This window comes from Coptis chinensis, chromosome 9 (genome assembly GCF_015680905.1).
Source record: "Coptis chinensis isolate HL-2020 chromosome 9, ASM1568090v1, whole genome shotgun sequence".
In the NCBI taxonomy this organism is placed as follows: Eukaryota; Viridiplantae; Streptophyta; class Magnoliopsida; order Ranunculales; family Ranunculaceae; genus Coptis; species Coptis chinensis.
In genome coordinates this window covers 79532080-79542745 of record NC_141464.1, presented here as the reverse complement: position 1 = coordinate 79542745, position 10666 = coordinate 79532080, and the positions used below count along the sequence as shown (strand labels likewise).

General features: G+C 33.0%; 1 protein-coding gene across 2 annotated transcripts; it reads right to left on the bottom strand.

Moving 5' to 3' along the window:
- Positions 1-651: 651 nt before the first annotated feature.
- On the bottom strand, positions 652-7295 carry HEXO3 (beta-hexosaminidase 3). 2 transcript variants are annotated; one of them, XM_086584169.1, is made up of 15 exons: positions 7090-7295; positions 6314-6658; positions 6089-6163; positions 5969-6004; positions 5688-5799; positions 5452-5522; positions 4978-5108; positions 4826-4891; positions 3874-3974; positions 3732-3791; positions 2956-2989; positions 2040-2138; positions 1900-1959; positions 1536-1786; positions 652-1123 (listed from the first exon to the last, which is right to left on the bottom strand). In XM_086584169.1, exons 2-15 carry the CDS (start codon positions 6638-6640, stop codon positions 957-959), a joined length of 1590 nt encoding a protein of 529 aa, XP_086440295.1. In that variant the 5' UTR covers positions 6641-6658; positions 7090-7295; the 3' UTR covers positions 652-956. The 2 variants fall into 2 exon arrangements, with proteins under 2 accessions (XP_086440295.1, XP_086440296.1); XM_086584170.1 differs by lacking the exon at positions 7090-7295 and adding an exon at positions 6790-6872.
- Positions 7296-10666: the final 3371 nt, after the last annotated feature.

Below are 10666 nucleotides of genomic sequence, written 5' to 3'. Positions count from 1 at the left end.
CAATAGTCTTCATGGGCAAACTCTTGCATTCAAAGTTCAAGATAATTACTCATTTCTTAATACATACTATGCACACATGAATACATGATGTCTGTTTTATAAAAAAAAATCTATATGAACAAAGTATCACATTTTTTAATACAATTAATATATTTATGAAAAAAAAAATACAACTAATGAAATAGAATGGATGACAAGGGTAAAAGGAATAGAAGGACAAAAATTTAATGTCATGCAAATTTCTTAGGTTAAGGACCTAATGAATAAATTAAATATTTGCTATAGTCTTCATGGCAAACTCTTGCTGTAAAAGTGCAAGATAATTACTCATTTCTTAATATATACTAGTCTTTTTATCGATAATTAAGTAATATATACTAGTCTCTATGCACACGGGATGTGTGTTTTATAAAAAAAATTATATGAACAAAGCATCACATTTTTTTTAATACAATTAATGTATTTACGGAAAAAAAATACAATTAATGTTCAACATAATTTTTTTTTTTTGTAAATGTAAAATTATTATACATCTGGTTTGGATGTGGTCAAAATATGTCCAAATGACACATTTGCCCTTTTATATAATGAAATTTACAATTAATGTTGTTTTGGTTGATGTTATTTGAACAAAAGAATGAGAGTAGAACATGAAAAATAAAAATCCTTGCAATGGAGGATCCATTGTGACTGGATGAGTTTTATTTATAGTAGATAGAATAGTTAAATTAGATTAGATTAGATGAGAAGCAACACTGATCTTCCTTCATAAACATAGGTAGAAAAAATAGAAAATAAAAAACCAACAAACTGGCTATGGCAATTTATACTGCCGTGAGTAAAATGTATTGTTCGATCGAAAGACATTTTGGATTGCAACTGTGCTTTGTTCTCGGGGATTTCTGGGAGCTCACTGACAATGTGCCTGGGCTTATTTGTTGATTTTGTTCAGCTTCCTATTGCTTGTAGCAAGAACCTGGTTCCTCCGGGACAGCTCGGCCTAGTCCAGCTAGTGGGGCAGCTGCCACTCCTCTTTGATTGAGCAGACACCTGAAGTGAGATAGTCTTCCAGTAACTTCCCTTGGATTCTTCGCTAACAAATCATAGGGTGTCCACATCCGTTCTAAAACAACACAATATACAGAAACAAATAAGAGGTCTTTAAGTTAATGTCAAACACACACGAAGCGATTCTAGGACCTAAAATTGATCTTGTTAAACAGATTGTTTGACACACTCACTCAGCCATATATACATAACTAAAATGTTTCAACAAAATTGGGTGCTCTATCATGGCGACCACCTAAGGGAGAGTCAGTTTGTTTTAGCTAAGACCATAATGCAGGATTAAAATGAATGACAATGTTACAAATGAACACTGCACTTAATTTGTCATTCCACAAATATAATATAATTTGCCACTACTCAAACACAATATGAACATATTGCAACACTATCAGCAGTTCAATAGTTTGCGCAGAAACACACCAAACTTAATAGGAAATGGAAAAAAAAAAGTATTTTGTGTTGATTACCTGCAGCTGCAGCAGCACGTGGCCATATGGTCTGTTCAATATCAGACCCGTCAATATGTTCACCCCACATGCATACCTCACCTCCAATAACTAATATTTGTTGTTTCGGATCTGTAATATTTGTTAACGGTTCATTCATATAAAATTGCTGCCATGGGGTGTCTACATGGTCCAGATACCACTTGTCTTGGTTACTGACAATGCATCTCAGACCAGCCGCCACCACTTGTTGAGCAACACCACCTCCAAGCCTGTGAAAGAGCACGTAGAGCATGGGACTTACATGTGTAGTAAAAAGGGGGAAAAGAATCTATATGTAGCCTTCAAACTAATTCTATCAGACAAATCTACCGAAAGGGCTTACCAGTTATGCACTACAGTCTTCCTGCTCAATTTGCTGCCGAAGTTGTTGAAGGTCTCCTCCCTGTTTGTTTTGCAGTTGCATACTAAGATATTGTGCATTATCTCAAACAGATTAAAAATCACTAAGGCAGGACTTTGTACCAGTTAACAATTTCATATCCATGAGACAAGGCAATGTTTTGTGCTCGCAAGACAAAATACTGATACGCGTCAGTTTCATTCATGCCCTTTTTGCGTAACCTGCATATCATCAGAGTGTTTGTACCATGTTGGGTAACCATCAAATGTCAAACCTTTAGGAAAAAGAACACTGCAAATCCTGTTTTCCTTTCCATATATGAAGATCAATATTTATTTATACAATAAAGAAAATCTGATACAGATGAAACACCTAGTCAATAACTATAAATCTATAAGTTTCTAGCTGACACTTTGTTCGCCCAAAGATAATAATAAGAAGACTCTTTGAAAAGAAACTGGATATCCTCCGAGACTTAGTGCCAAATGCTTATGTATTCCACATATACACAGATCTGTACTCCATAGGTTCCACATATAAATGATGACACAGACAACATTTTTGTTAAAAGATAATAAATAAAACTACCTGCGGTGGTCCTCCACAATGAAATCAGACCATTTAGAAACACTCACTTCACCAAGAGTAGGCTGAAAGTAAGTTTCTAATTCATTTGATAGAGGGTGGAAGTTATAGGATAACTGAATTCTTGCGACAATCTCCATTTTCTTACCAATGGATCTAAAAAAGATTCACAATTTCAATGAAACTAAGAATAAGACTCCAATTCGAAAGTTTAAAGTGGAGAAATCTAGTTTGAGGGCCACAACCAAGTCAGTTAAACTTACAAACTTACAAGCTACTCAACATTTCTGATAGATAATGAATTTTTCTTTTGACTAATTGCAATGTAATGGTAAATATAATTGAATCATCAGTAATAGATAGATGTCTTTGTTACAGTGATGCAATATATACAGGTTTTCTTTTCCAAGTTTTAGTTATAAATGGATGAGTGGAGATTTTTAAGAATGTTACCATTCTCTTACGTGAGGAGTTATCACCCAGCAACCTGAAGTCAAGAAAGTTAAATGTACAAGTAAATATCATGATATTACATAAATATTATGCACAACTTTAGATATCAAGAAATTTTATCTTTTCAAAAGTTAAGGGAAAGAAAAATTTGGAGGCATGTTTACATCTTTGATCACTTGACTCGAGATTAAAATATTTTGTCTAAGTGATAGTTGTTAACTCATAACACATAAGAAACACTTCTCTAACATAAATCCAAGCCAAATAAAGTAACAATGGCAAGCCCTGTTAATAACTATCACTGAAACCATTCAGCTAGACATTAGTTAGATACATTATGAGATGGTAATAAACATATCTTTCTTGCACTAATGAATGGGACAAGCCAGAGGCTTGGATTAAGTTGGACAAGCAAACACAACTCAAAGAGTTCGGATAAGATGATAGTCTTCTTATTGAAGGACTTGTTAGAGATAAATAATTGAAAAAATATATATTTATTTGGTCGAGAGGATTATATTTAGTCTCCATAATTTTCCTTTTGAAGTATTTGTTAGAGAAAAATAATTGAAAGCATGAAAAACATATGGCCATTGTTGATTGTTCCAGAAGAATAGTTAGTCTTTGCATGGGTTTAAGGCGCTAAGCTGCTTCCTACAATGCATATGGTATAAAGATGAGTAGAACACTAGAACATCAATGTAGAGGACGATTAAATTAACCTACAAAGTTATTGCAAAAATTTCCTGATTTGCAAAGAGAAATATAGTTCCTACTTGTATTAACTTCATCACCACCCAAGTGTACAAATCTGAAGTTGAAGACCTTGCTAAAATCTGAAACATAGGAAACAGGAGGATTATTAGAATATGGTTGTTGGTCTGCTGCTTAACTTTACATGTAACACAATATTCTCACCTGAAAGAATTCCATCTATTACTTTAAAAGTAAATTCACTACTGACATCAAGTGGTTCCTGACAATCTGAAGATGGCCATAAAGAAGGATAGCCAATACCCCTGAACAAGGATATATAAGTTCAATTCCAAGGAAATTTAAACACTTGTTGAAAGAAATGTTCTCTACATTATAAATTATAACTTATTAAAATTGATAAATCTCACTTAGCAATACCGCCATCCCCTGACCAAATTATGATAGGCCAACACATCCATATATCTTATTTCATGGTTTGCTTTCCTGATAAGAATAGTGTATTGCCGTATACCCTATTGTGGAAGGGAAAATTTAATATAGTTCATTTCAAGAATCAAGATTATCAAGTTACATTAGATCAAATGAATTTATAATAAGAAACATAAGAAGTATATTCAATACGTACTTAAGAATATATTTTCTAGACGAATTAATTTACATTGGTAGAACATGCCTGCATTTGCCAGATGTGAGTACAACTTTGTGTCTGACACTCTGACACAAACATTGTGTACATTATTTTGGGAGCCTTGTGAATAGCAGTTTCTAATGGAGACCTTGCCTGCACTAAATTTCAATGTGAAGCGATAATCTTCCAAAATCCTAAACGGTTGCCTTATGCTTATAATAGGCTTTACCATTGTCACACAACTTTTCTTCTATAACCAACCAAAAACAAAAAGACTTCCATTTTCTAAAGCTACATGAATGAATATGCTACCAACAGAACACAAAAAACCTAGAGAGTGATTACTTCTCACTCCTGCATTACCTCGTGAAAAATGCAAAACATGATAACAAGATCATATTGCATGAGAGATGAGATACATATTGGGAGGCTGTAGTTCCTTTTTATGCTAATCCTAAATATACCAAAATACTTCAAAAAATTTATGGGAATACGATATTATAAATGTTGGATCTGAAGTTCTACCATGAAAGAGCGTGTCCTGGTACATCAATTTCAGCTAATACATTGATTCCTCGCCTTTTTGCATAACTGCAATGCCCATCATTACAGGTTTAGGTGAAGAACAATAAGCACGTATGATCATGTTAACAAACAAAAAGGCGAATATCACTTACGAAACTACTTCAGCAGCATCAGCCATTGTATATCGTTCTGAAAGAGAGTAAGAGCCATTCCACAGCTTGGGATATGACGGTATTTCCAGGGGGAAAGATTGTGTGTCTACGATGTGCCAGTGCAGAACATTCTGTACGATCAACAAAAGCAATTGATGCATGTGTATCAACAAACATACAAAACCAAAATGTCAGGGGTATGTATGAGTTTGCAGAAGTATGAATGCATGTGTATTTACCAATTGATGGTTCTACTAAAGGGACGAATCGGTAGCTATTGCACTCTATGTAACACTAAATCATTGGATGGGTTGACGTTCATGGTATCATTAATTAGAGAAGAAACACCGCTGAAGGAGATTGCAAGGAAAGCAGTGACTGTGTGTGCGAGCAGATGTGGAGCGCAATAGAAAAAATGAAAACGCAAATCTTGTAGATCTCATATGCGACACCAATCGGTATAGTATTACATACCAGCTTTGTATAGGCCATAGCATCAATGACCTTCTTTATCATCAGTAGAGGCTGATAATGTCGTGCAGTGTCTGCATGAAACAAATTGTGCATATGGAAAAAAAATGCATCAAGTTATTTGGCGAAAAAGTTCCTACAGAGCCTATCCAAGGGGCATGAGGAACCAGTTTTTGTAAGTAAGGATGAACAATAAGCAGGCAACTGAAAAATAACTTGTAAACACAATAAACATTTACCTATTAGAAGCCCTCGAAAAGAAAATCTTGGCTCATCAATGATGTTCCATGGGGCACTGTTAACTTCAATCATTCTGGTAGCACCATTAAACTGGCACAATTGACTAAATGTCTGCAAGATAATATGCCATAAAAAGTATAAGAACTTAACCTATTCTGTTCTTAAATCATCAAAGACTTTGTACTTTGTCGGCATATACACTTAAGACCACATCTTACAAAATATGATAACTACAATTACTAAATTAAACTCATTGGCCACACAAGTAACAAAAAGTAACCTGTAAGCCATGGAGAGCCCCATAAACTGTATGTGCCTGAAATTGTATCAGAATAGATCAATTTGATTAGCAACCAAAAGGAAACCAAGGAAAAGTGTAGGAACCTTAGCTCAAGCGCACCTCAAGACTTGCATATATCTGTTTCCCAGTCGAAGGTATTGACAACTTGTAGGACTCGTCAATGCCAAACTGCAACTGCAAGCAGAGTAACACTAGATGAATTGAACGTAATCAAAATCTTCTTTTTTCTGATTCTATTTTACATTCCAACATATAAGTGTGCACAAATGATGAAAAGAAAACAACGTATATATGCACAGAACATATGATGTCCAAGCATAATACCTCATCATTTGGTGAGGAGATAACCACATTCAACCCCTTGAGAAGCAAAGAAGGATTTCCAACGGTTGAATTACCATCAATAACATGGCCAGCATCAACAACATCAAGTAGCCTCGAAAAGGCATCTTTCAATATACCAGAAGCATCACCATATTTGCTACCCTCAGTTTTCAGTCCAAAATCATTACTCAAGTAAAGAGTCTTTGCACCATGCCTCAAATATTTTGGCATTGGCCATATATTCACCCCTTCAATACCACATGTTGCTGTCGCGATAAACACCAACAAAATTAGGCCAGCAATTAACTTCCTCCCTTCCTCTCCCATTTACAATACCTCAAGTACCTATAAACAAAAAAAAACCGAAAGAGCGTATAATCCCCCAACTTCAAATCAGCCACAAATTCTCTGACATTAATCAACTAAAAAAACAGGTGAATCCAAAAACACAGTGAAAATGAAAATCAAACAATTACCAAAGTCTACTGTTTCACAAGGAATAAAACTATAACTCAAGGCCCACTTTTGAGATAATACTAAAGGACACATTACAGCATACATTCCAAATAAAGTAGATCAAATAAAAGTCAGTGCAATGATTGCTCTTTAAGTAAAATAAAAAATAATAATAAAAAAATTCTAAAACATCAAACTCAATCATCTAAAATAACTAAATTAAGTCAAAATGCTAATTTCTTTCTTTAAAAAAAAAGGATAAAAAATGCAAAAATCAAATCTTTTTCAAGATATTTGAAGATTTAGTATAAAAAACTTACCAAATTTAGCACATGAACTGCCTTTCTGACAAGTATACAAAAATTCCAGAAAGAATATGTTGAAATGAAGAGTGGTCAGTAATGGAGTGGCATTTTAGTAAATAAATGGAAAGAGAAGAAGAAGAAGAGTTGTTAGTTAAAAAAAGAGCATTTCTGTTTTGTTGTTTGCAGGAAGTGGAAACGTTATTGTTGAGGGAAGAGGGACGGTGTGTTGTGTGTCGCATTGTGTGATTCTTTCTCCCACCTAAAAACTCTATCTCCTTGTTTATTGTTTATAACTAATTATTTCGCGCCATAGTTAGTTAAGTTTGTTGCAAAAAACTGACTAAAATGCCCCTTCATGTTGTTTTGATTTGTTTTGATTTTTTGGGATTTTTTTAATCTTTGTTATTTTATAAGTAATGTAATGTGCGTTACACACTTACACGAGATGGACTTTTATGTATTTTCTAATGCAACGTGGGTGGTGCTTCCACTTCTACCCACCTAGGAAAATATCGGGAATATTGATTTCGGATAATCGTGGATATATTATTCCAAAATTCGTGGATATATCCAAAATTATTATTATTATTATAATGTATTATTTATATTTATTTGAAATTATTGGTAAATATTAAATAAAATTGTTATATATACAAAATATCACCAAATACATAAAATGGTTTTTATTTTTGAAATATAATTGATATTTTATCTGATATTTAAATATCTTTTTTTAGATATTTAGGGACATATTTTATCTTGATTTAAAGTAAACAAACTCAAAAAATCGAGGATTGGGAGAGGAAGATGGTTTATGGAGATGGAGAATTAGCTTAATTTTTTTGTATATAGTTGGTTTTGTCTAATAATCCCCCCTTATTCTAAAAAACATTGTCACGGAAATATGTAAAAAAAATCAAAAAATTTAAACTAGTTTTAAATTGTTTTTAGTTTTAATAATTTATAAAAATTTGACATTTAATTGTAATTTTTTGTAGATATGATTCATTTTTCACCAAATTTTCAAAAATTCTAAATGCCAAATGTAGTTTAAATTTTATTTTTATTTTCACCATTTTTTATTATTTATTTTATTTATTTTTTATTATTTAGAATATTTAGAATAGTTAGGAGATCATATCTACAAAATATTAGCCTAATCCGAAACTTATAAATACCCTAACGATTTTAAGTTTGTTTACTTATCAAGATAAAATATGTCTCTAGAACCCCTCGTTTCTTCTATTTACAGCCTCCTATACTGCATATAAGATGTAAAATCTTATATTTAGTAAGGATATAAATGTTATTAAAATTTAAAGGTACGCTAGTTTTTATAAGCATAGCAACTTATTAATGAGATTTTACATAGGATTTGCACTTTTAAATGTGATCTTAATTAACTTTTGACTTGGAAGGACTATGCCTTACTAAAGAAATAGGTTTAGTTGAAAGTTTCAGCTAAGTGGTAGCTGTTGTTTGTTGTCCCATATCCTGAACAATTATTTATCACGGGAAAGCAGTTGGGTAGCCAAATTGGTATCAGAATGTTCACTACGTTTATATTTAGTGTGATCCACATTCAATTCAGCGGTCCCATATTATGGATATGGTCATATAGATATATCATCTACTAAAATGTCATTTGAATGGATGGCCTGACTACCTACTTGACCATCAATTTTGTATTTTATTGCTTGACCTTATTAGACTGTCAGAATTTGTATATATATGATACAAAATGTCATCTACTAAAATGCCATTTGAATGTATTTTATTGCTTGACCTTATTAGACCATCAATTTGTATATATATATATATATATATATACCTACTAAAATGCCATTTGAATGTATTTTATTGCTTGACCTTATTAGACCATCAATTTGTATATATATATATATATATATATATATATATATGTGATAATATGACTAGATGAGATCGACTAAAACTATTAAAGTATATATCTACCATTCTTTTCTTTTTTTCCGATAATTTGACAATTGTATTCATGGAAGTAAAAACCATGAAATACAGGAGTAAATCAAACTAAAAATTACAACGGATGAGAATAAATATGAAGCATAATTCAATCTGCCCATCCCAGTAGTTGATGAGCACCAACATTCCGAGCCACCAAATCTCTGTAAAATGAAGCTAGGTTTATTTTCGGTAGTTTGGTTCTCTAGAGTCTATACAGGGTGAAAAAATAGAAACCCCGAATCCAAACCAAACTCCCTTGGAATCCATCAAAGAACATGCATACTTTTCTTTAACATAAATAACCCTATTTGTATTCATGGACCAAAAACCATGAAATATCAGATATAAATCATTTTTAAAAATTACAACGGATGAGAATAAATATGAATATAGAACCTTTTTTTTCCCGATATATTCAATCTGCCGATATAAAATCCAGTAGTATAATGAGCACCAACATCGGTTGACTTTTTGACCATTTTTTTAATATAAATCCTCTATAAAATGAATTTAGGTATATTTTCGGTAGTTATGTTCTCTATAGTCTATATTTTAAATAGTTTGGAATGGTCACCCAAAATAAAACCGATATCCGATATGAATCGGTTTTCAAAGCACATATTAACATGATAACATATTTTAACCCTATTTTGAAGCACACTATAGCTTAAAGAGCAAGCTACGTGCCTACACATTACACGGGTAGTTGATTATACCTCCTACTCACAACTAATACTAAACCTGAAAAGAGTGGCTCCCTCGAACAAAATCGTCCTGTTGGGGTCCCTCATCGTGTGATGGTACGACTTGGTGGCATCGTCCACATGAGGGTTGGACGATCTCATGGCGTCATTCTTAAGGAGCTCGAGCGGTCTGCAGATGTCGTTAGGAGTAAATATTGATGAAAGTTTGAATTCCAACGATTTGCACACACATTGTTTGGAGAAACAGTATCTCGAACTCACCATGTCGTTTGGGACCTGATAATTTGACATTGGCATGTCAGTTGGAACTGAAATTTCACAGACGCATTGAAATTTAGAACACTATAAAACCAAAGTTAGGTTTTAGTGTAAGATAAGTCTTTGAGAGAAACCAATTTTGAGAGTAACCAAAATTGATAGGAAACTCTTACAAAGAAATAAAACTTGTAAGGAGAGAGATTAGTGAAAAGAGATTTATTAAGTTTGGAGAGACTTGAGAGGAGTGATGGTAATCTTCTTTCCCACACTTATAAAATGATTTGCTTTTTGAGTAGGCATCATTAGCCGAACCACATTATATCTTATGTCTCATTGTGGTAAGTTACTTTACATTATTATTGTTTGTTTGTGATAGTTAATTCCATAACTTAGGTTTGTAGTTGTTGGTTGTAGTGGAAGTTTAGATTTTTCGATTGGAGTTTAGAGTGTTCATATTCAAGCTATCTTTGTGAGGATCGGTTGGTATCGTTTTCCCAACACATCCAAAATCGTAGCATAACTGATGTTGTGGAACTAGGGGTGTAGACGGATAGGTTCGGATATCCGAATCCGAATCGAATCCGACGGATATATGATAATACTATTGATCAAATCTGAGTCTGTTATCCGATTTGGATATCTGA